A 26,219-nucleotide genomic window follows, 5' to 3' on the forward strand; every position below is an offset into this window, starting at 1 on the left:
CACCACCACACCTGGCTAATTTTTGTATTTTTGTAGAGACGGGGTTTCACCATGTTGGCCAGGCTGGTCTTGAATTCCTGGGCTCAAGCAATTTTCCCACTTCAGCCTCCTAAAGTGCTGGGATTACAGGCACAGTCACAATTATTTTTTCTACCTCAATGTAGCACGGGGCTGCAAATCATTCCAGTTGACAATAGCTTCATACTATTGAAAAGGAGTGTATTGGCCGGGTGCAGTGGCTCATGCCTGGAATCCTAGCACTTTAGGAGGCCGAGGTGGGTGGATCACCTGAGGTCAGGAGTTCAAGACCAGCCTGGCCATCATGGTGAAACCCCATCTTTGAAAAAAAAAAAAAAAAAGAGATCGAGACCAACCTGGCCAACATGATGAAATCCCGTCTCTATTAAAATACAAAAATTAGCTGGGCATGGTGGCGCATTCCTGTGGTCCCAGCTACTCGGGAGGCTGAGGCAGGAGAAATGCTTGAACCCGGGAAACGGAAGTTGCAGTGAGCCGAGATTGCGCCACTGCACTCCAGCCTGGTGCCTGTTGACAGAGCAAGACTCTGTCTCAAAAAAAAATATTTTTTTTTTAGAAGAAAAGGAGCGTATTAATACAATTTGCAAAGCTCCTGGTGTTTGTTGCCTTCTTACGACACATATTTCCCTCCAACCTATATCCCAGTTCCTATAGGCTGTCCTCAGTCCCAGTTGAGAATCATAGTCTTCACAATAACTAAGGCAAAATACTGAATTTATTCAGTTGATTTGACCAATCACATTGGACAAAAGGGTTTTATTTGCATAATATAAAAACATACTTTAAGTAAAACTACTTGCATACTTTACAATGTTACAAATATATAGATGAGAGATTCATGAAGGCATTTGATATAAAACATACATAGTATGCTATTTTAATGTACAAATGCTTAAAAGAAAATTGAGTCAGAAGAATTACAAAAGGAGCATCATCAATAATTTACAAAAGTTTTCGTTTTTCTTAAAGGTCACATTCTCATCCTTTGGGATGTACCAAAATAATGTGGTTTACACAGTTTTATCCACATTCAGAACAACATGTTTTGAATGTCTTAAGCATAGCATGTACAGTACACAATGTTTCCATAGGAACACAAAAGAAACTGTCACTAGTGGCCTGCTCTCAGATGGCTTCTAATTCATCACTTAGCCATTTTTAAGACACTAGTCCAGCTTATTGCTACAATATTCAAGTTGTTCTATTCACCCAAATTATAATCAATTCAATGTATACTAGAATTTAGCAATAAAGACTCAAAGAGTTATATACATCAATATACACAACACAACTATTCCGAGTAAAATGAAGATTCTATACATAAATAAGAACCAAGAATAGTAATTTTCAGGTACCCTATTATCCTTGTGACTGGTATTTTTACAATTTTGAGCAAAGTGCACAGCGAATGAAACAGTCAGCAGACACGATCCTTCTGTGAACGCTCAAACTCCTTCCTTGGAATCACATCACCTGAGAAATGAGAACCTTGAGGCCTGGTGCACACCAGATAGCTTCATGAGTCAAACCCACAAGGGCCACTTGGAGGTACATTCGTGGGTCACGGGAGGTCACACTGCTCCTTCAAAAATGGTACAATTCACTATACAGGGTCCCTGTGTGGAGGTGGAAGAACCAGCCTCTAGGAGATAAATGCTGTCTTAATTTAGAGAAACATGTCGTCCTTCAGCCATATTCAAGCGTTGGTGGCCCGCGAACAAGATTGAAGTAGCCAGCCAGGGCGCCGAGGTCTATGTAGAGAGAACGCTGTCTCTTGAGCATCTCAGACTCCTCGGTGCTTCCCGTGCATGAAGAATCTGAAAAGGAAAATATTAAAAAAAAATAAGTTACGAGAAAACATATCAAATAATAAATAACTGTTCCTTCTGCAGAGAAATAAATCCTTTGGGGCCTAATAAAACCAGCTGGGCACAATGGCTCACGCCTGTAATCCCAACACTTTGGGAGGCCAAGGTGGGCAGATCACAAGGTCAGGAGTTCAAGACCAGCCTGGCCAACACGGTGAAACCCCTTCTCTACTAAAATATGAAAATTAGCCGGGTGTGGTGGCGGGTGCCTGTAATTCCAGCTACTCAGGAGGCCGAGGCAGGAGAATCTCCTGAACCCGGGAGGGGGAGGTGGCAGTGAGCCGAGATAGTGCCATTGCACTCTGGCCTGGGCAACAGAGCAAGACTCCATCTCAAAAAAAAAAAAAAAAAAGACAAAACATTACATAGACCAAAAAGTTCAAACAGGAGTCAGTGGAGATAAGAAATTAGTTAGAAATCCTAGCATATTTTTCCAACAGTCAGATGGTCCTCTTTAAATACACAAAAGTCAGACAAGCAGCAAAGAAATATAAACAAGTATGCCAGGCTTGACATCTGGGTTTGGAACTAAACAGATTAAGAACGCCATAGATTTTTAATAAAAATGGAAACCCCTCTCCCTGCATATTCAATGCTCCTGGAATGTATACTGACTTTCCTAAGTGGAAAAAATTCACAGCTGGCAAGATTTCAAGCAGAGGAAGATGGAAATGTAAGTTGACTTCAAACTCAGTATTTTATCTGTGCAGGGCAGTGCTATGCTGTTTCCCTAACTCACTTGATGTGAGTTAGGCTGGGCACAGTGGCTCATGTCTGTAATCCTAGCACTTTGGGATGCCGAGGCGGGTGGATTGCCTGAGGTCAGGAGTTCAAGATCAGCCTGACCAATGTGGTAAAACCCCATGTCCACGAAAAACACAAAAATTAGCGAGATATGGAGGCAAGCACCTGTAATCCCAGCTACTCAGGAGGCTGAGGCAAGAGAATCGCTTGAACCTGGGAGGCGGAGGTTGCAGTGACCTGAGATCATGCCACTGCACTCCAACGTGGGTGACAGAGCAACTCCATCTCAAAAAAAAAAAAAAAAAAGAAAAAGTGAATCAAGCAGAACCCTTGACTTTACCAACAGCAAAGCTGTCATGTTCAATTTTCAAAGACCAGTATTGCAAACAAGCAAGTCAGAGGCGTTTTCCAATGACTATGCTGCCTACACTCGCACTGAAAATCTGTTGTAATTTGGTGCTAAATTAGCCAGTTTAAAAACAAAACATGCTTCTGTCCGTCTTCTTGCTGGAATTTCTCAAGCAAGGTATGGGACTCGAGGAGTCATTTCGTTTTTTCCAAGTGCTTTCAAGAACTACATCAGAGGTTTGATGTGGATGGAAAGAGAAGGGAAGCCAGGGTGCAGACACAGCAGGGTGTCCCTACCGGCAATGTTCTCAGGAAGTTCCAGCTCCTTCCTACTCAGCAGCCTCTTGCGCTCAAAGAGGGCAGAGTCCAGACTCTGACAGCGCGGCTGATCCTCTCTGGGCGGGTTCAGGGCCTCGTGTTTCAGCAAGTCTCCGGCTCTTGGGCGGTGATTGGGGTTTCTCTCCAGGGCAGCTTCTATCAGCTCTCTCATCCCCGGACTACAGTCATCTGCGATGTCTTCTAGTGGAGGCGCTTGCTTGTGGATCTAGCAATAAACCAGCTCTCTTAGCATCAAAGGTATGGAGATACTCCCTCGACAGCAAAGGCACACTAGTAACAAGATTTAGAGGCTGGGCACAGTGGCCCACGCCTGTAATCTCAGGACTTTGGGAGGCCAAGGCGGGTGGATCACCTGAGGTCGGGAGTTCAAGACTAGCCTGACCAACATGGAGGAACCCCATCTCTACTAAAAATACATTAGCCGAGCGTGGTGGCACATGCCAGCTATAGGTGACACCTATAATCCCAGCTACTTGGGAGGCCGAGGCAGGAGAATCACTTAAACCCGGGAGGTGGAGGTTGCGGTGAGCTGAGATCGTGCCATTGCACTCTAGCCTGGGCAACAAAAGTGAAACTCTGTCTCAAAAAATAAATAAAGTAACAGGACCTAGAAAGGAATTAGTTTCCTACCGTATGCCCTGCAACAAATGCAGTTCATGCCCTCAAACAAGCAAGGTTCCCTTTAATTTCTTTTATCTTTTCCTTTGAGACAGGGTCTTGGCTCTGTCGTCCAGGCTGGAGTGCAGCGGCATGAACACAGCTCACTGTAGCCTTGAGCTCCTGGGCTCAAGTGATCCTCTCACCTCAGCCTCCCATGCAGCTGAAGCCACACCATCATGCCTGGCCCCCTTTAATTTCTAAAGGATACGAGATTAAACCCATCTTCTGGTTTAATGTTGCAAAACATAAGTGCTAGGTTTGAATGTCAGTGACAGCTTCCAATCAGTAGCCCAAAGGTCACTATGCAGTAACAGAGAAGTGTCTGCTCCTGAATTTATCCACAGTAAAATGGGAATTGCGTGTTCCACTACAAGCCAGGCTGGTGTGAACATTCATAATCAAAAATGTTTCAAGTGTTCAAAGAACATACACAACTTCCTTGGCTGAAATATTTATGCTACTCTGATGCTACTGAGTAGTACTGCATTATTACACATACAACGGAATAGCACAAATTATGCCCAATGCACATTTTAGTAAGTTCCCACTAAAATAGCTGTTTTCTTTATAAGAATGAAGCTTGCTTCTACATGGGAAGAACTTGTAGCTTACCTGTCATTTCACCACTGCCTCATTCACATAGGGGTGGTATAGAGGGCACAGCAGCCCCTCCCAGCCTTCGCCATGCATAACTCACCCCCCCAGCCCTGGTTCACCCCCCAACTTACTATGTACAGGTAGGAGGGATAGGCTGAGCGAGGGTAGCGCTTCACCCAGGGTGGGGTGCCCGTCTGCATGTGGATGAGCGTGGCCCCCAGGCTGTAGATGTCTGCTTTTGTTGAATGGCCCCTGCATAGGATGACCTCTGGACTCATGTAAATCTGAAAAAGATGTGGGAAACATTCAGCTTCATTCTCCTCCTTTGTGTGGGGTTCCATTTCCCTAACCCAGTTCTGGAAATTGGCTCATTCACCTTAAGCTAGGAGAATAACATGGGCATTCCCCGGGAACCAGGCCACTCTTGCTGGAAATGTCCTTGCAATCTGACAAAGAACACCTGGCCAGGCGCAGTGGCTCACGCCTGTAATCCCAACACTTTGGGAGGCTGAGGTGGGTGGATCATTTGAGGTCAGGAGTTCAAAAACAGCCTGGCCAATATGGTGAAACCCCATCTCTACTAAAAATACAAAAATTAGCTGGGTGTGGTGGTGGGTGCCTGTAATCCCAGTTACTTGGGAGGCTGAGGCAAAAGAATTGTTTGAGCTTGGGAGGCGGAGGCTGCAGCGAGCCGAGATCACGACACTGCACTCCAGCCTGGGAGACAGAGTAAGACTCTGTCTCAAACAACAACAAAAGAATAAAAAAAAAACCTTTTTCTGGTTGATTGGGTGGCAAAGAGCCTGGAACCAGGAATCCATCTGGGACTCCCACTCATAAGAGTTCTGCAATCCACTGATCAGGTGTAGCTAAGTTTTCTATTAAAATGCCATTCCTCTTACGGTTAAATGAGCTACAAATAGACTTCTTCATCTGTTTGTCATTACATTGCCAACCCCCTAAATATCTGCAGTGATAAAAGGTGAGAGAAGTCTATAGGGTATTAACACAAATTTCTTGAAAGGGAAAACCTTAAAAAAATAAAGTGTATGTTGTAAACGTGATCCTAAAGGGTCATTTTTATGAACCGTCTGTTATTTTTACCTACCATGTAGCCCAGTGACTATTAAATGCAGCCCTATTAACATTGTATATGTTATATTTGGTTTCATGAGTCCATGCTGAATAAACAGGGCTGGTTTTAGAAACAGTTTCTCTAAGAAGCATTTCTTTCTAAACTTAAGAAAGAAAGAGAGGTGGGGCATGGTGGCTCATGTCTCTAATCTCAGCACTTTGGAAGGCCAAGGCGGGGAGATTGCTTGAGCCCAGCCTGGAAAAGATGGAGACCCCCCATCTCTACAAATTAATTAGTTACCTAATTTAATTTTAAAAAGTTTTTAAAGGAACAGAGCAAGCACTGGTGACCAGTGATCTGTATTTATGGCTGGTGCAGACATATAGTAGTGAATATCCCAATTATCAATATTTTGCTCTAAACAGCTTGTACACTGCCACGTGAATAAGAGAATGGAGGTCAGTGTTTCTGGAACACATTTCAGGGTAAGTAGAGAACTAGCTTACAAAAGCTGGAGAAACTGCCCAGTCTCCCCCCAACCCTGCTCAACTCCTTCCTACAAGCCACTTCCTGGCGGGCTTCCTCTTGCTTTCAGCAAACAGGTTAAACTGAGCTCTGGTTCTAAGCTGTCCCTGCAGCAGAGCCGGACCTTCTGGAAGGATTTTGCCACTAAATATATCACAAAGTTAAAAAATTAATGTACAGTATTGTACCTATAGTCAACAATACTGTATTGTATCCTTGTTTTGTTTTGTTTTTTGAGATGGAGTCTCTGTCACCAGGCTGGAGTGCAGTGGTGTAATCTCGGCTCACTGCAACCTCCGCTTCCCAGGTTCAAGTGATTCTCCTGCCTCAGCCTCCCGAGTAGCTGGGACTACAGGCACACGCCACCACATCCAGCTAATTTTTTTGTATTTTTAGTAGAGACGGGGTTTCATCATGTTGCCCAGGATGGTCTTGATCTCCTGACCTCATGATCCACTCACCTCAGCCTCCCAAACTGCTGGGATTACAGGTGTGAGCCACCATGCCAGGCCTACTGTATTGTATACTTAAAAATTTGTTGAGAGGGTAGAGTTTGTGCTAAGTGTTCTTACAACAATGAAATAAAAAAGAAAAAGATTCATCAGGATATTCCCAGACAAAAAAATAAACAAAAAATAAAATAAAATAAAAAATAAAAAGAAATGCAGTGGGTATCATTAACTGTCCATAGAGGATGCCTATCTTCTCTCCTGTACCCCCTCCTCCCCACCAATAAGGCAAGGAATAGGCTGAGTGCTCACTGTTGGCGTAGCCCACAGGGGCTGTGCCTAGAGGCTCTGCAGGTTCTACGTGACTGCACGCCTAGGAAGCCTGCAGGGATGGAGCATCCATAAGCCTGTTGGCCTGGGTGCTGCCCTTCAGGCAGAAACCCAGAGCTTCCTGGCTCACAGCGCTTGTTCCTCAAGCTCTACCAACTACCAGACAGATCAGGGAGGAGCAGGGTAAGAGGTTCAAGCACTCTGCAGGCTGGCTGATTCGAAGGCATGAAACAGCCCCGGTGGGGCCAATACAGGGTTCTCTGGGAGTTCTGCACCCTCAGGTCTGGGCACTGGAGCAAGAGAAAACCTTAAGGTCAGCGATCAAACCCTTCAGCTCTCAACATACTTATTCGAAAGGGAAAGACTGTGCGTGTGTGTATGTGTGCGTGTGATGACTGCACGTTAACTTACGAAGGTAAAACCAAGCAGACTTAGAAGGGCTTTTCAAAAAGGACCAAGTTCTAAAAGTAATTCTAATTTGTTATTCACATAGTGAATTTGCATTCACTATGTATTCTTTGTACCACGTGACTCAAAAACAGTCGATTCTGCAGATGCTGGATTAACCTTGTATGTGTATTACATGGTTACCACAGAATGCTCTGAATATGAATGCTTAGAGAGAAAGACCAGACAGGGGTGACTAGGGTTTGCATTTGCAGCTATGCTGCAGAAATCAGAAATTGTCTATGACTGTGCAATAGCCACACGATCAAGTTCTAACATCAAGCAAGTTCTGCACAGTTGACTGACTAATTAGATCTCCTGGCTCTTTAAGGAGGAAGAGTAAAAGCAAGCTTATTGAAAGGTTTCATTGGTGACATCACAACTTTGCTCATTGTCAAACTTCAACTTGTGTGTGCTTTGCTACTAAGTATATCACAAAGTTAAAAAAGTAATGCACAACATTGTACCTATAGTCAACAAAAGCGTATTGTATACTTAAAAACCTGTTGAGAGGGTAGAGTTCATGCTGAGTTCATTTACTAAGCAGACAGTAAATGCAGGTTGATTAGAAGAGAGTTTATATTTATAAACTCCAAGGCTCAGTTTCTCACTTCATAAAAAGCAATTTGCATTTGCCAAAAATAACTTGATCCAAATACTACTCAGGAGTGAAATATGTTATTATCTCATATCCAGGCATTCTGCTAGACGGCCCCAGAAGGAACACTTCTTTCTCCAATGTTGCAAAATGTTCGACTTCACCACATTGCCAGGAAAAGTATTTTCCATCTTTAATACCATAAATAGTTTGTTTCTCAAACTGGTTCCAGGAAAAAGGGTGGTGGAATATTACATATCTCAACTCCTGACTAATGCCAAATATGCTGAAACATTTTCCAAAGAAAACATATCGTAAGTATTAAGTCTTATTAGATCTCACACTTTGGTAAACTATTCTTAAGATCTAGGGACTGAGCATTCTTTAAAACAAACAAAACTACAGTTTCCCTTCTGAATATCGTTCTGCTCAAAAACAACTATCAAGAATCTTCTCTCGAGTATTTTCAATAATAACTTCAGCAATATCCACAAAAGCAAGGATTTCTTCTGCTGCGCTGGAGAGTCTTGGCTCTGAGATTGTTGAGAAAGGGCTTATAGAATCCTGGGGTTTTTGTTTCGTTTTGTTTTTTTAGGACAAGGTCTTGTTCTATTGTCCTGGCTGTGGGTGCAGGGGTGTAATCACAGCTCACTGCAGCCTCATCCTGGGCTCAAGCAATCCTTCCACCTCAGCCTCCTGAATAGCTGGGACTACAGGCATGAGCTATCATGCAATTTTTACAAAAAATTGTTTTTTATTTTTTTTACTTTTTGTAGTGATGGGGTCTCACTATGTTGCCTAGGCTGGAAGAATCTTGATTTGAAAGGAAGATCTTTTTTTTTTTGTTGCTGCAATCCAGTTCAGTGCAACACGTATACTAGCTAGACTAAGGGTTGTCACCTGACTGAACACCAAGACTGACCTGGTAACCTTGACACAGAGGTGCAGCCAAAGACCCCCTCTCTATTTCCTATGAGCACTTTCAGCAAAGAGAAGGGCATGGGGCTGAGTGGCTCAGGCAGTGAAGCTTCCCCCGGTAGTGATGAGGGCCCAAGGAGGCAGCTTTTACACCCATTTACCTTCCTGCTTGCATCACACCTTATGTTCATCACAATCAACTGTGAAACTAAACTGTTGTGCCTTTTCTTTCCTCCCTTCCTCGCTTCCCCTCCTTCCCCCTCCCTCCCCCTCCCTCCCTGCTTTCCTTTCCTTTCCTTTCTCTTTCTTTCCTTCCTTCTTTCTTTCTTTCTTCTTCTTCTTTCTTTCTTCCTTTCTTTATTTCTTCTTTCTTTTTCACAAAAGAGATGAAGTTTCAGTATATTGCTCAGGCTTGTCTTGAACCCCCGGGCTCAACAGGGAGACAGAGGTTGCAGTGAGACAAGATCACACCACTACACTGCAGCCTGGGAGACAGAGCAAGACTCTGTCTCAAAAAAAAAAAAAAAAAACACCCAAACTTGGCCTCCCAAAGGGTTGAGATTATAGGTGTGAGAACCCCATGCCCATCCCTAAACGGTTGCTCTTTTAACAATTCAGGTAATTTAAAGTAGGTTCTCCCACCAAAGAGTGGGGACCACTGGAGTACCACTAAGGCATGGTCCTCACTGCCTGGTCTGATGCTTCCTTGTCGGTGCCCATGACAACCTGCCACATAGCAGATACTCAACAGACACTTGCTAATTGAATTAACTAGTCAGCCTACTGATGTGAATGTAACATATATTATTTGAAAGACCGTGAATGCATCTTTCAGAATCTCATTTAGAGTTAGCAAAGAAAGGCTTTTCTGGGTTGTTTTGGCTTCACAGATGAGATAAACATGAGAACTATTTTACATCTTTAAATAAGATACATTTATGCTCACTACTTGAGGTTTATTATAGGATTCCTAGGCTCAAAGAGAGGCTTTTAGAGTCCTCATAAATATGAATGACCACGATAGTTAAGACTGTCATTGAGCCAAAACTCAGTGATATTGGTTATATCAGTAATATATATACATATAAAATATATATATATATATTTCATTCTACAAATATTTATCGAGTACCTACTACTTGAATAAAATATGCCAAATTTCCATGACCTGGTGGTCATGAATCTGCTTTAGCAAGCAGAGACAGATAGTAAATTTTTTCTTTATTGCATTTTAGGTTTTGGGGTACATGTGAAGAACATGCAAGATTGTTGCATAGGTACACACATGGCAGTGTGATTTGCTGCCTTCCTCCCCATCACCTATATCTGGCATTGCTTATTTTAATAATGTATGTAGTATTATATTTTTTAAAAGTTATGTCGCAGTTTGATCTTAGGCGTAGACTTAGAAAGAACTGAGTTCAGGCCGGGTGCAGTGGCCCAAGCCTGTAATCCCAGCACTTTGGGAAGCCAAGGCGGGCGGATCACCTGAGGTCAGGTGCTCGAGACCAGCCTAGGCAACATGGTGAAACCCCGTCTTTACTAAAAATACAAAAATTAGCCGGCCATGGTGGTGGGTGCCTCTAATCCCAGCTACTTGGAGGCTGAGGCAGGAGAATCACTTGAACTTGGGAGGCAGAGGTTGCAGTGAGCCGAGGTCGTGCTACTGCGCTTCAGCCTGGGCAACAAAGAGCAAAACTCTGTCTCAAAAAAAAAAAAAGAAAGAAAGAACTGGGTTCAAGTCCACGGTCTGTCACTGAGTGACTTTGACACTTTAATCTCTGCAAACTTATTTCCTTTATTTCAAATGAGAATAACAATAGTATCTGCTTACAATAATAGCATTTACAACGACTGGGTTGTTGTAAGAATTAAATAACATACTGGTTTTTAAGTCTAAGCTTATTATAAAGTTAAGTATAATCTATAATTATTATTAAAGCTGAACTCTGGGTCAGACATGAGGGCTCGCACCTACAGTCTTAGCACTTTGGGAGGCTGAGTCGAGCAGATCACTTGAGGCCAACAGTTCAAGACCAACCTGGCCAATATAGTGAAACTCTCATCTCTATTGAAAACAAAAAAATTAGCTGGGTGTGTTGGCATATGCCTGTAATCTCAGCTACTCAGGAGGCTAAGAAGTGTTTGAAACCAGGAGGTGGAAATCGCAGAGAGCTGAGATTGTGAGCCACTGTACTCCAGCCTGGGCAACAGGGCAAGACTCTGTCTCAAAAAAACCAAAACCAAAACCACGCAAAATAAAGCTGAACTGTGGATATGATCTATTTTGTGGGGCTTTTTTTTGAAACAAGGTCTTGCTCTGTCACCCAGGCTGGAGTGCCCATGGCGTACTGCAGCCATGAACTCCTGGGCTCAAGCAATCCTCCTGCCTCAGCCTCCCAACCAGCTGGGACTACAGGCATGTACCACCACACCAAACCAATTTTTTTATAGAGATGGGGTCTTGCTCTGATGCCTAAGCTGGTCTCAAAGTCCTGGACTCAACTGATCCTCCCGCCTCAGCCTCCCAAAGTACTGGCATTATAGGCATGAGCCACCACACCTGGCCAATCTGATCTATTTTGACATTACTTTGCTTACAAATGTTCTATATTATGCATATCAAGATGCATATTATATTATAAATACTATTACGTATTATAAATAACACAGCAAAAAACAAAATGAAAAATCATGTAACTTTGTACTTGGCATAGAGCAAGTGCTTGTTGAATGTGTTCCAAGGATAATAATGATTGAATGCAATGGTTTTCTTCCCCTTCTTTGTCCTTCTTTCCTACGGTAATTCTAGAACACTTTTTCCTTTTTACTCTTAATAAAATAGTAACAATTTTCATGTGAATATAATTACCTCTGTTCCTCGGAGGTCCTTGGGAAAATAGACATCTTCAGTCATTTGAACACTTAGACCAAAATCCACCAAAACAGCTTTTGTGGACATGAAAACAATGTTGCTAGCTAAAATAAGAGGAAATTTTTTTAAGATAAAATGTTTTATATACTCATAACTCAAATGAAAACATTATCTAAAACAATAATGAATCTCAAAGCAGAAAAGACTGAAATGCTTCCTCTTGTGAGATGGGTGTATTATATTCAAAAGAGGAGAATGAATTTCAGAGTTTAGGTGAAAATCACTTCAGATCCATCAAAAATTCAGTCAATGTGCGTATGAATATTATAGCCCTTAATAATGTTTAAGAACTTGAGTTTCATACTCCAAGATATAAGCATACTGTTGTCAAGCCACTTTTCTACAACAGAAAACTCAAATACCCATTTTCTTTTTCCCCCAGTAAAAGTTGTGCCACTCTAATTTAGTACTGGCTATTAACGGTTATATGGGTCTCTCTTGCCTACTTCCTCTTCATATCCGACCCCTAGAAAACAGCTGGTGAAAGTGTTTTTAATGGATTATTGTTCCACTGGTATACAAAATGAAAAAGGGATTTATTTCTCAAAAATATTTGTCTCTGTGTTTTTAAGTAAATTGCTATTTTTCTTTTTTTTTTTTTTTTCGAGACAGAGTTTGCTCTTGTCACCCAGGCTGGAGTGCAATGGCGTGATCTTGGCTCACTGCAACCTCCGCCTCCCAGATTCAAATGGTTCTCCTGCCTCAGCTTCCCAAGTAGCTGGGATTAAAGGCATCTGACACCACACTCAGCTAATTTTTTTTTTTTTTTTTTGTATTTTTAGTAGAGATGGGGTTTCACCAGTTGGCCAGGCTGATCTCCAACTCCTGACCTCAGGTGATCCACCCGCCTCAGCATCCCAAAGTGCTGAGATTACAGGCATGAGCCACTGCGCTGACCCTAACTTGCTATTTTAAAAGTCTTTTTAACAGGACAGTACCTAATAGGTATGTAACTATAACCTTTCAACAACTGTTGAAAGTCATCTTTCCTTATGACTTTGAAAGCTCTAGCAACCTCGAATGATTCTAAGATATGCCTCTGGAGAAGGAAGATGGACGGTGCTCTGAGGGAGCTGTCCACCCCCACCCATGGAGGGTCTTCGGATTACAGGAAGGAGCTTGTCTGTCTCCTGAATAGTCTCTTTGAGCCACGTCCAAAGATACTTACGTTTAATATCATGATGGATCACTTTCTTTGAGTGTAGAAAATCAAGTCCCTTGAGAACATGCTTCGTCACCCAAATAATTTCAAATTCTCTCATTGGTCCACAGCTCTCCAGTTTCTCCAGAACAGACCCTCCCTCGCCTGCTTCCATAAAGAGATGGACAGTTTCACCCCACAGGACCGCGCCGTACAACTCAGCAATGTTCTCATGCCGGAAGCACGCCTGGATTTCCACATCAGATGGCTTAAATTGATCTACTGGGATCTAGAACACAACAATATGGGCGAGATTCTTAACCCCAAAGTCATCTTAAAAATATATAATATAGGTCAATGCAAAAAACAAAAGTCAAATAAATGCCCTCAAGAATACTCTGCCCTGTATGAAAATGTATAGTAACTCCGCCCCGTTACTATAATGTTCACCTGAGACCTGCCTTTATCTGTCAGTCAGCTTTAAGTATAAAATTCAGAACAAGAAAATAAAAACCAAAATAATGAGTTATTATTTTCATTTAGAGGTCAGAATTCCATCCAAGGTTTTAAAAATTATGAATGAATCACAAAAGAGACAGTTTCCTACCTGTTAGACAACAGTATTTACAGTACTTAGATTTTAGGTTGTATTTTTAATATTTCAGTTTATTGTGAGATGATATGAAGCGTTTGTTGCCACAGTTCATATTCCGCTATAGCAATGTATTTAAAATAAGCACTGGGGCCATGTACAGTGGCTCACGCCTATAATCCCAGCACTTTGGGAGGCCAACTTGAGGCCAGGAGTTTGAGACCAGCCTGGCCAACATGTCGAAACCCGTTTCTACAAAAAATACAAAAATTAGCCAGGTGTTGGTGGTGCACACTTGTAATCCCAGCTACTCTCTTATTACAATGAGAGAAACCAGGACATAATATTAATTATGTATTTTATTTTTTGTTAAATCAAAAATGAGTGTATTTTATTTTATTGTACTTTTAAAAAAATAATTAAAGCAAAACAGACATACGAAAAAGTGTAAAAATGATGGGTCCAACTCAATGAATTACCAACTGAATGTACAAATGTAACCTCCATCTAAATCAAAATGAAAAACCGGATGTCAGGCTGGGCACAGTGGCTCATGGCTGTAATCCCAGCACTTTGGGAGGCTGAGGCAGATGGATGACTTGAAGTCAGGAGTTTGAGACCAGCCTGGCCAACATGGTAAAACTTCGTCCCTACTAAAATACAAAAATTAGCTGGGCATGGTGGCTGTAATCCCAGCTACTTGGGATACTGAGGCAGGAGAATCACTTGAACCCGGGAGGCTGAGGTTACAGTGAGATGAGATGGCGCCACTGCACTCCAGCCTGGGTGACAGAGCTAGAGTCTGTCTCAAACAAACAAACAAACAACAAACAAAAACAGATGTCTCCTAGCATCTTGGCCTTTTCCATCACTACTCTCCAAGGGTAGGTACTCACTATCCTGACATCCAGTAGCATGGATTTGTTTTGCCTGTTTTAGTCCTTTATATAAAGGGAATCTCATGCAGCTCTCATTTTGTGTCTGGCTATTTGGGCTCAACATAATGGTTATGACATTAATCCACATTATTATAGTTGTAATCATTTATTCTCTTTGCTATCCAGTATTTCATTGTGTAAATATACCCCATTTCAGCATCTGGAAAGTTTCCAGTTTGGGACCCTCACAAATAGCGCAGATATGAACATGCCAGCACTTAGCTTTTAGCTTTTGGTGGCCACGTGGCAGGTCTCTGTGGAGTGAATGCACGTACAGGAGAGGAATTGTTGAGTCTTAGGGGTGTGAATGCTCAACTTCGGTAGATACGGTTTTCCAAAGTAGTGGCACCTTGGCAGTTATTGTTTAATAAGAAGGGATAGGGCCCTGGCACGGTGGCTCATGCCTCTAATCCCATCACTTTGGAAGGCTCAGGCGGGTAGATCACTTGAGGTCAGGAGTTCGAGACCAGCCTGGCCAACATGGTGAAACCCCATCTCTACTAAAAATACAAAAAATTGGCCAGGCATGGTGGTGGGTGCCTGTAATCCCAGTCACTCAGGAGGCTGAGGCAGGACAATCTCTTGAACCCAGGAGGAAGAGGTTGCAATGAGCCGAGATCACGCCACTGCACTCCAGCCTGGACAACAGAGCAAGACTCCATCTAAAAACAACAACAACAACAACAACAACAAAAACGGGATAGGGCCTTTTCAATCACTGACGTATTTAAACTCAGCCCTTAAATCTGCCTTCCTGAGAAGGCTACTCTTTCCCAGTTTCTGCCTCTACCTGGCCAGCTCCGCAGCGGGTGGAATGAAAGGAAAAGCAAACAGAATTGCTCCTACTGTGCAGGATGGCTCTTTTCTACTTCTCTCCAAGAGTGATGATGCTATTTATCCAAATCAGTGCTTAAAAAAACAGCACTTTCCTTTTAATCATATAGATTAAAATCAACTATGCACCTAAAGAGACATTTCGGGGCTGAATGGCCCCAGGAAACCCAGAAATTCAGAAAAACAAATGTTTTGAGGCAGTGCACCCTTGGATAAGATCCAATCGAAGGATAAAAATCTTCGGTTAATGCAAATGGACAAACAGACAAAAGCCAGAATGCCAAGACACAGTGTGGGTTATCTAGTTAAAAAACACATACCAGTTTACACGCCATTCTTTTCTTTGTCTTTATATCTTGTGCCAAGTACACCTTTCCAAAGGCTCCCCGAGGAATAAAATCAGAACCAATATTCCTGTAAGTCAGTTTCCAAGGGATCAGGAGAACATCGGAATCTATTTGGTAACGTCCATTTTGGGGAGTGATGACCTACAGCAAAATAAAAATGTGACAGTGTGAGAACTTCAGTCAAGTTGGTTTTTTCTAAGCCCCACCCATTAGGGAGCTGATTATTTTAGAAGCATTCTGATACATAGTTACGAAATTCATGTCACTGTGGGTAATCCTACCAACTGTACAGAGACGGTAACTATATTTAGAGCTTGAGGAAGTCAGAGAAAGCATGTAACAGACACATACGCCTGATCAGACCTGGTCATATTTCCACCTACTCATGAGTAATTAATTGCCAAATAGAACTTTAAAAATTATTTATCTGAAAAAGCATGACTCCTGCAATCAGAAGGCTGACAATAAAGATTGCGTAAATATAAACCGTGCCTGCAGGTTGACTTGTTTCTATTAAAATGTGCGAACCTGTTAGTCTGCATAACTATTACTCACACATGATGTATACAGAGAAAGAGCTGATTAATTGAAGATCATGGAAGATTTTGGAAAACCACGAGCTAAGCCAGAGCTATGAGTTGACAATGCTATGTAAATAAAGTGATGGCAGAATTACTTCTCATCTACTTACTCACTTAATATTTATTGTATACATTGTATCTATCACGTGCAAAATAGGTGCTAGGCACAGTGTTTGGTGCTGCAGAGGCAGCCATGAACAAGAGCTGGCTGACCCCTGACCTCCCAGGGTTCAGCAGCAAGCTGACTCTTAGAATGACAAGTTTTGAAACTAGTTGATTCAAAAATTAAGAGACAGCTGGGAGCAGTGGATAACACCTTGCAATACTAGCACACTGGGAGGCTGAGGCAGGTGGATCACTTGAGGCCAGGAGTTCAAGACCAGCCTAGGCAACATAGTGAGATCTCATCTCCACAGAAAAAAAATAAAAATAAAAACACAATTTAAATTTTAAAATAATAAAACAAAAATTAAGAGTTGTATTTGATAGCAATGTGGGTTTCAAGGACTTGTGCATTTGTCAAAACTCATAAAATTGGACATTTAACATCTGTATATTTGACTATATATAAAGAATATTTCAATTTTTAATTTAAGACTGGCTCCACTGAGGATTTGAACCAGCAATTGCAGGCCTTATACTTTAACTACTGTGCTAACAGGCCACTTATTTCAATTTTTAAAAAGGAGAAAATTAGAAGAGAAAATAATTATATTTAAAACTAAAATAAAACGATATCATGGTCCATGAAAAATGCGATCTGGAATGCATGCCTATAACATGTCTAAATTGTTCTTTCAGGGGATAAATAGCCCCATACCAGTTTTTCAATGTAATCAGTAATATTACGCCTTCTGATTCTGAATTCAGGAATTATGAAACTATCTTTTCTTTTTGAGATGGAGTCTTGCTCTGTCACCCAGGCTGAAGTGCAATGGCGCTATCTTGGCTCACTGCAACCTCTGCCTTCCAGGTTCGAGGTATTCTCTCACCTCAGCCTCCCAAGTAGCTGGGATTATAAGGTGTGCACCATCATGCCCGGCAAAATTTTGTATTTTCAGTGGAGACAGGGTTTAACCATATTGGCCAGCCTGGTCTAGAACACCTGACCTCAAGTGAGCCTCCTGCCTTGACCTCCCAAAGTGCTGGGATTACAGGTATAAGCCATAGTGCCTGGCTCAGGAATTATGAAACTATCAAACAACCTTAACTTATTTCAAGTAACAGAAGAAGCTGAACAGCTAGGTGCGGTGGCCTATAATCCCAGCACTTCGGGAGACTAAGTGAGGTGGGAAGATTGCTTGAGGCCAGAAGTTCAAGACCAGCCTGGGTGACACAGTGAGACCGCCCTTTCTGTTGCATATAAAATTTAAAAGAAGCAGCAGCAGCTGAAGGGGGAATGTGACAAATCCCCAAATCTACCACATGGGAAGAGAATGAAATCCTGAGTCATCTGCAGATGCGTGGGACTTCTCTCTTGGGACACTGCACAGAAATAGTTCTAGTAACTGTAAGGGCCATTCATTCAACTCTACCACTGCTAATTTTAGCTACACATCCCACAAACAGATGTGTTCACTATTAGGGAATAAAGCAGAGACTAACTCTAATGCTTAGAAATATGAAGTCATTGAATTTCAAAACTCAGTATTTACTGAGTGCTTCTGCTGTGTGAGACCCTGTGCAGGGGCCCGAGAGCTAACATAAATATGTGCAGATGGCGATCTTGCCTTGTTTGAAAGATGACCTCCTTTCAAGAAGTATGTCACCTCTGGTCGCTGGAGGCCTCTTTAGCAGCATGCTGAGAACATGATGGATTTAGTCCCTTTTCGCATTCAGACAGAACCCTACGCACAACACTCAACAGCACTCACTTCTTTTCCCTTTCTAGTCATTAAATATTTACAGGCCCGATTTCACCACACCCTCCGGTGAACCATCTCTGTGTTCAACTCACCTTCACGGAAGTTTCATCAACCTACATTTGTTATAATCCAATTTGTTTTTTTGTTTGTTTTTGTTTTGAGATGGGGTCTGGCTCTGTTGTCCAGGCTGGAGTGCAGCGGCTGGAGGGGAGTGGCGGATCTTGGCTCACTGCAACCTCCACCTCCTGGGCTCAAGCGATTCTTGTGCCTCAGCCTCCCAAGTAGCTGGGGTTACAGGCATGCGCCACCATGCCTAGCTAATTTTTGTATTTTTGGTAGGGACGGGGTTTCACCATGTTGGCCAGGCTGGTCTTGAACTCGTGACCTCAAGTGTTCTACCCCCCCCCTCGGCCTCCCAAAATGCTGGGATTACAGGTGTGAGCCACAGGTGCCTGGCCTATAACCCACTTTGAACCAATGTCCAAGAGGAAAAAAGATAATTTCAGCCATTTGTTGAGTGCTAACTACAGCACTGTGCTCAGTACTTCAATATATTATCTCATCAAAGTCTACAACAATAGTTTGAAGTTAACTGCTATTTTTATCTTCATTTCACAGATGAGGAAATTAACTTCAAGAGGTTAAGCAATATGCTAGTTAGTGCAGGCGTTAGGATTCAAACTCAGATCTGTCTGACTCCAAAATCATATCTCCTAGTCTGGGTAAGACTCTTTTATCTTCCAGAAGGCTACAATTAAAGCCTATGATGAAACCCCAGTTATTAAATGCTGGGTTATAAAAATAACTCAGTTATTTATGTGTTTACATATTTTCTGAGCACACCTTAGCCTTCTCCTCTATAGATCACATAATGCAAGTTCCTTCACCCCCATTCACCCCTACTTTATAACTTCTCACATACAGGAGACCCTGCTCTCAATACCTGTGTGTTCTCCTAGGCTCCTTTCATGACTGGCTCTGAATTTCCAGTGTAATGTGCAAGTCTTGACCAGTTCATAGTTCTGCAAATGCCTGGCTCTTGCCTAGCCCCAGATCTCCTGTATTAATTTTTTTTTCTTTTTTGAGATGGAGTTTCGCTCTTGTTGCCCAGACTGGAGTGCAGTGGCACAATCTCAGCTCACTGCAACCTCTGCCTCCCAGGTTCAAGAGATTCTCCTGCCTCAGCCTCCCTAGTAGCTGGGATTACAGGCGTACGCCACTATGCCCGGCTAATTTTGTATTTTTAGTAGAGACAGGGTTTCTCCATGTTGGTCAGGCTGGTCTTGAACCCTGCATTTAAATTTGAGATGGGTTTTTTCCTTCTTTCTAGCAGCCCTTATAAAAACAAAATGTTTTTTTAAAGACAGGGTCTTGCTCTGTCACCTAGGCTGGAGTGCAGTGGCACCATCACAGCTCACTGCAGCTTCAACCTCCCAGTCTCAAGCGATCCTCCCACCTCAGCCTCCAAAGTAGCTGGGACTAAATCACCTGGCTGATTTTTAAATATTTTATAGAGATGAGTGTCTCACTATGTTGCCCAGGCTGGTCTCAAACTCTTGGGCCCAAGTGATCCTCTGGCCTTAGCCTCCCAAAGTGTTGGGATTACAGGCCTGAGCCACCATACCCAGCCCTATCAAACCATCTTAGGGAAGTCTATGCTGTTTATCTCTGTCAATTCTTCAACTTACCAAAATCATTTCTAAGGGCAGACATTATAAGCACACTTTCTATTTCCTCATTCAGATCACCATCATTTATACTAAATGACACGGAGCCCAGAAGCAGCATTTGAGAAAAAAATTTTAAGTATTATAGTAAGAATAAATTCCATGAGTGACCTGTGTGATATGCTACTATGAAACAGACATGGTATTGATCTATATTCATGCAGACATATTATCTAGCACAAAGGCCAAGCGAGCTCTGTCCTACTCTGCTGATCACAACAAATGGATCCTCACATTCAAAATCGGCTCTAAGATAGACACTGACACAAGCTTGAGTTCCCATGGTCCTGCCAAGATGACGAGAAAATTTAACAGTACAATACATGAGAAGTTGTGAACACAGTTGGAAATGTATGTGAAAGAAGAGAGAAGATCTGGGGAACATGGAATTTAAACAATTTCGGAAGGACTGTCATAAGGAAGGGGTGTAACAGTTGCATACAACAGTAACGCCCACAATGGCTTGCATTTATTAAACACTCATTATGTGTAATGAGGCCACGTGTTCATTAATTGCTCCAAATATCAACCCTATAGAGTGTTATGATGTTGCCCATTTTATGGTTGAGTAAACTGAGGCAAAGGGGGTGAAATGACCAGCCCAAGGTCACACGGCTAATCCATTTCAGAGCTGAACTACATAAGCCAGATACTTTAATTCAGGGCCCATCGTCTTCACCACTGCTCATCACAGGTAGTTTTTTTTTAATGGCCAAAAAGTAGGGCTTGCATTAAATGGTCAGAGATGAAAATTTTGTTTCTATATAAGGAAGAGAACTTTCTTACAATCAGGACTGGACAAAGAGGAAATTCTGTGTCCCAGTGTGTGATGAGCACCTTGTCACAGTAGATTTTCAAGAGCAGACCAAAATGTTCTACCAATTATTGGAGATGATGAACAGGGTGATTTGAGTCCCAGACAGAGGGCTAGACCTCAAGTATCTTTAAGGCTTTTCAACTCCGAGGTCATGACTCCATGACTAAGCCCTAAGGAACATCTTCAGCATCTCACATTTATAGCTATAAAGTTGTAAAAAAAAATGGGTGAAGATTTTCTGGTCCTTCATATCCATAAAACCACCAAAGAGTTGAGTGTATGAAACCCATTTTAGATTATTTGTCCCCAGACCAGGTTATGAATCAGCGTAGATGGTAAATAGCGTGTGGCACTCTTACGCAGAGCATTTCCCAGGTTCATCTCCTAAAGCGTCTCCCCCAGGTCTTGCTGGATGTTGGTGGGATCTTTAACAAATGTTACTTTTAGTAAAATCACACACACATACGATCTCTAAACATGCCTATGCTTCAGGATACTTTTGTAATTCCTGGTTCTGCACCCTAAGTAACTCTACGGTGTTGTGGTTGTGGGTTGCCTGACATATCAGGTCTCTATGACTCTGGGTCTCTGCACATGCTGTTCTCTCCATCTGGACCCTCTCCACGTCATCTGGCTGACTCCAGCTCAATGCTTCAGACCTTACCTTAGGCATCAATCCTTCTTGGAAGGCGGTGCTGACATTCTCCTTCCTTCTACCATACTCATGGCTATGTAAGGTACCCTGCCCGTGCATTGCCAGAGCAAACAGGGTGCAGGTGCTCTGGGAGGCAGCACACTCTACGACAATTGCCCATTCAACTGCATCCTGCATGCACCAGGCAGAAAATTCCCAGAGGCACAGATGTTCCATACTATCTCTAGGACCTGACGCACTGTATGTCGACGTCCCAGCTATGTCTAGCAAATGAATGAGTAAACTGTTGAAAGTTTCCCCATCCCTATGTGGATGTACCATATAGGTGGATTTTACTTAGGAACCAATCTGTGTAGTAGATAGTCAGCTGCTGTTTTTCTAAAGCTGAGAGACAGAGAGCAGCAAAAGAAGCCCAGTCGAGTAAAGTTTTGGTAGGGTAGAGGGTAGAAGATAATGGGAACAGAAAGATCTTGAGTACTGATGATTCCAAGTAGAATACCGTGTGAGGATGGAAGGGAGTTAAAAGCAAGCCTTGCCTCCCTTATCATCCTGACTGAAGTGACTATGATCAGAGATGACAGTCCCCATTCCTAGGCTATCATTTATGAAGCATGGAGCTCTGAGGGGTTACCTAGCAGGCACAGCAGTGTAGTCCATCTTTAAGGTCAGTGTCAGGAAAGTCAACTGCAGCACCCCCGAGCCATTGCCCACTAGGTCGATTTGCCTAGTGAGGCCATGTGTAAGATCCACTGGTTTAAGGTCCTCCCCTTATTCTATTCTGTTTTTTAGTCTTCTTGTTTTATAAGATATATTCTTGATCATTTTTAAAATAAAAATCTTTTTAAAGTTTTTCAAGATCCCTGCCTTTACTCATTTGTTTATTCTTAAACTTTGTCCTGGCCTGGCACGGTGGTTCACACCTGTAATCCCCGCATTTTGGGAGACTGAGATGGGCAGATCACCTGAGGTCAGGAGTTCCAGACCAGCCTGGCCAACATGGTGAAACCCCGTTTCTACTAAAAATACAAAAATTGGCCGGGCGTGGTGGCAAGCGCCTATAATCCCAACTACTCAGGAGGCTGAGGCAGGAGAATTGCTTGAACCCAGGAGGCGGAGGTTGCAGTGAGCCAAGATCATGCCAATGCACTTCAGCCTGGGTAACAGAGCGAGACTCTGTCTCAAAAAAAAAAAAAAATTGTCATTAATTATGTACTTCTTCATTTAAAGAGCACAGGACCCACGGCAGGTAATGACAATATTTTACTCAAACCCTTTGCTGATACAATTTTACCCCTCCTCTTAATGTCTTAGTCTCTCTCTTTTTTAGGATTAACTTTTCTGGCCCCACTCCTAAAAGACTTCGGAAGGCTATTTCTTTGTATTTCTTCTAATTTTCCTGAATTCCTTTCTGTACATTCCCAGATAGGCTAGGGGAATAGCCAAACATCTTTGCACGTTTTTGCACATTTACAAGCAAGAATAATTTGCTTTTTCTGCATATTTTCATTTAAAATACTCGTTTTTATAGAAGGAGGATTTAAAAATTTTTAGTACTCATTTTAACAAATAAATATGCTAAAAATGAGAGAAATATACGATTATATTTCTCAATAGAGACATCTATATTACTTTGAACCTGAGTTCTCCAACTATCCTTTAGTTGGAAAATCAGATATGGCTTCTAGTTAATTACTTCTCATTTATAAAAGGAAGAAATATTCTGATGGTAAAGTACTTAGTCAACTATTAAATAGAACTCGGTAGATCCAGACCAAAGCAGTCACACAACAATGCAAAATGTAATCTTGCCCCATGGTGACTGGCTTCTGACAAAACAATTCACTGCATAGCTGACCTAAATTACTGTGTTGTTTCTAACTAAATGAATGCGGTATACAAAAAAAACAAAATAATTAAGTACTTTGTCTGGACTCCGTACTCATTCAGCACTGACCTTCCCCCAAATTAGCCATTTTGCCATTTAGATACACCAGAAGAAAGGGCATCACTTTCATCAATAAGCATCTTTTGCGAGTTACCACCTACTCCTTGGCAAATTATTCTTTTTAAAAAAATTAGGTTACCCTTAGCCAACACCTATGTTCACCCCTGACATACTAAAAGCCTGACAGAATCCCAGGCACACCTAAACACATCACCTGATCTACTCTTATGGCAACAAAATGTTGCCACAATATTTTGCATGATTTACATAATTGGGATGACTAAGCGATTATATCATTTGCCATTCATACTTTGCCAATTAAAGAGAGTGAATCTGTGGATAGCTATTTACTGCCTACATACCATTTTTTTGCAAGAAATGAATTAATAACATTTCAAGATGTGACAAAAAAGGAACAAATAATTCAGCCTTCAAGAAGATTAATTAGTGGCAACGTGTGTATTCCCCTCTCAGACGAAGGAATCTCCTTAGGCCTTTCTTTTCTGTATAACTGATGAATAAACTTTCTAACGAATTGTTTTCTGATTTTTTGTTGTTGTTATTGAGACAGAGTCTCACTCAGTCACCCAGGCTGGAGTGTCGTAGCGCAGATCTTGGCTCACCACAACCTTCATCTCCCGGGTTCAAGTGATTCTCCTGCCTCAGCCTCTCAAGTAGCTGGGATTACAGGTGCTCGCCACCATGCCTGGCTAATTTTGTATTTTTAGTAGAGATGGGTTTTCACCATGTTGGCCAGGCTGTTCTCAAATTCCTGACCTCAATTGATCCACCCACCTTGGCCTCCCAAAGCGTGGGGATTACAGGTGTGAGACACTGCACCCGGCCAAAATACATTCTTCTTAATTACCTATTTGTAGAAATACTACCAAAATATGATCAAGATTCTTTAAATAGAACTTTTAATGAAGACTTTTTTTTTGCATCTTTAACATGGAGGTACTTCTTAGTGATGATTACATATTTTTAAACCATACCTGGCAGCCCATCTAAACCACGTTCAGACACCACTCTGCATTAAATGAAGCTGCAGTAGGAAAGCTGAGCACACAGCACTCAACTAATCGGAAAGAAACGTACCATGTTTAATAAAATTCCAGATTCTTGTGGTCGCTGTCCATAGAAACGCTTTGCAGTGTTGGATATATGGTTTGCAAAAGCAAGCAAATCCTCCACGGTTCCGTATCTGACTGATGACAACCATGGTACCTCTTTGCCACTAAGCAGCAGAGACTCAGCACGCTCATCATTTTCATTGCTGTCTTGACACACGGTCATTAGACTGGGCTCATAAACTGCTGGCTCTTCACTTGCATAAAGGTTTTCCATAATGTCTATTACGTCGGACACATTTAAGTGTTTAATTAATAAATCAATCTCTTCTTTATTGTCACTTCCAGTGCTCATGTACTCCATTACTGTTGTACTTTCTGGAGAGTCTAGGAAAGAAAACACAAATACTTAGCTTACGAGATTTGTATTTGCATTCAAGACCAACGGGAAACTGACATACGAGGATTGGCAACAGGATTTTCTATGCTTTTTATTTTAGAAAACGAGGGTTCTGTGTCAATTGTGTGTGTGAATTCAAGTTGACAGCGCAGAGTTGAAAGGGACCTAAGATAACCTTTAGTCCAGCTCACTTTGCAGAGGGGAAACCTGAGATCCGGAGAGCTTACTCTTACTCACGGAGTCAGTGGTATCACCTAGAGCCAACTTTCACTAAACATACACACGAATCAAGAGCAGCTGGGGAATCTTTGAATTCCCCTCAGGCTTCCAGCTCCTTAGGGCTTCCAACCTTACACAACCCAGCTATTCCGCCAAAGTGGCACCCTCCCTGCAAGAATCGCTACGACTTTTTTAAGCCTCCGGTGACTTTAAAGAACTACTTCGCTAAGTGCAGGAACTAACTTGGCAAATAAAACTCAGGCCCTGAAAGCCAGAAGCTGGTAAAATGGATTTCAATCTAAGCAAATTTGATGGCAATAGGTCAAGTTTCAGGAATGATTCTTATGCAAATGAGTTAAACAGCTCATTGGAAGGACAGAGAGCCTTGTTCTCCCAGTGATGAACGTAAGATGACGATACATTTAACCTCTGATTCAGCTGTCCTCCCTTTAAGACTAAAATTCTTTAATACTGCAAGGCAAACATCTTGAGGGACCCAGAAGACTAATATCTGGATAAATGGCACTCTAGAAGCTGTGAGTAGTAGAAAGAAGTCAGGCAAGTCAAATCTATCATAAGCAAGGCCAAGTGACTATATTAACCAAAATTGCATTTCAGTTCTTATATACAAATCAACTGCCACACTTAGAGATCTGTAGATGAGAAAAAGAAAGTAAAGCAAGGGTAAAAAGTGACGCTGTTACTCAGGATTTTAGAACAACTCTGTTCTGAAGGAGAAAAGATAAAAGGCTATAAGAGATCTAACAGAATTTCAAAGCACACTGATCTACTTAAAGCATTGCTGGCACTCCTGAAAGCACAGCCTCTCTCTGAAAGGTATTTCAAGTTCTTAAAAACACAAGCCTTTAACAAACAAGACACTCAGGGCTAAAGCCACGCACCTCTGATCAACCTGGAGCTTCAGTTCAAAGCTCAGGAAATGCTCCACTGCAGAGCCACCTGCACGCATGACCCAGCCATCTGCCTCTCAGTGATTTTATTTTAAAAATTTGCACTCAATCTGCAATTTAGTGTCATCATTAACTTACTTGATGGTCATTTTCTGACGTATAAGTCGTGTCTAAGGAAAGCGGTCTAGCACCCGGCAATCCAACATTCCTCTGGTCTCAGACTGCTTGGAGTCAAATCTCATCGCCTCCCCCTCCCCCAACACACCCCCTATTTATTGCTTGCATGACATTGAGCAAGTCTCTTA

The 26,219-nt window shown here is 42.1% G+C and overlaps 1 protein-coding gene across 4 annotated transcripts in view; it reads right to left on the reverse strand.

Annotated features, from left to right (window-relative positions):
• Positions 1–736: 736 nt before the first annotated feature.
• Positions 737–26,219, reverse strand: part of MAP3K8 (mitogen-activated protein kinase kinase kinase 8) — a 28,900-nt gene continuing 3,417 nt past the window's right edge. For all 4 annotated transcript variants that reach the window (XM_064368526.1, XM_064368524.1, XM_064368525.1 and 1 more), the window contains 7 exons: positions 24,413–24,771; positions 15,698–15,865; positions 13,041–13,302; positions 11,810–11,916; positions 4,727–4,879; positions 3,297–3,543; positions 737–1,856 (listed from right to left, as the gene is read on the reverse strand). In XM_064368526.1, the coding sequence (XP_064224596.1) occupies positions 1,726–1,856; positions 3,297–3,543; positions 4,727–4,879; positions 11,810–11,916; positions 13,041–13,302; positions 15,698–15,865; positions 24,413–24,748 (1,404 nt within the window). In that variant the 5' untranslated portion in view covers positions 24,749–24,771 and the 3' untranslated portion in view covers positions 737–1,725. The remainder of the gene's footprint in view (positions 1,857–3,296; positions 3,544–4,726; positions 4,880–11,809; positions 11,917–13,040; positions 13,303–15,697; positions 15,866–24,412; positions 24,772–26,219) is intronic.

This window comes from Aotus nancymaae, unplaced genomic scaffold (genome assembly GCF_030222135.1).
Source record: "Aotus nancymaae isolate 86718 unplaced genomic scaffold, 86718_ANA_hifiasm-v0.15.2.pri h1tg000077l, whole genome shotgun sequence".
Classification (NCBI taxonomy): Eukaryota; Metazoa; Chordata; class Mammalia; order Primates; family Aotidae; genus Aotus; species Aotus nancymaae.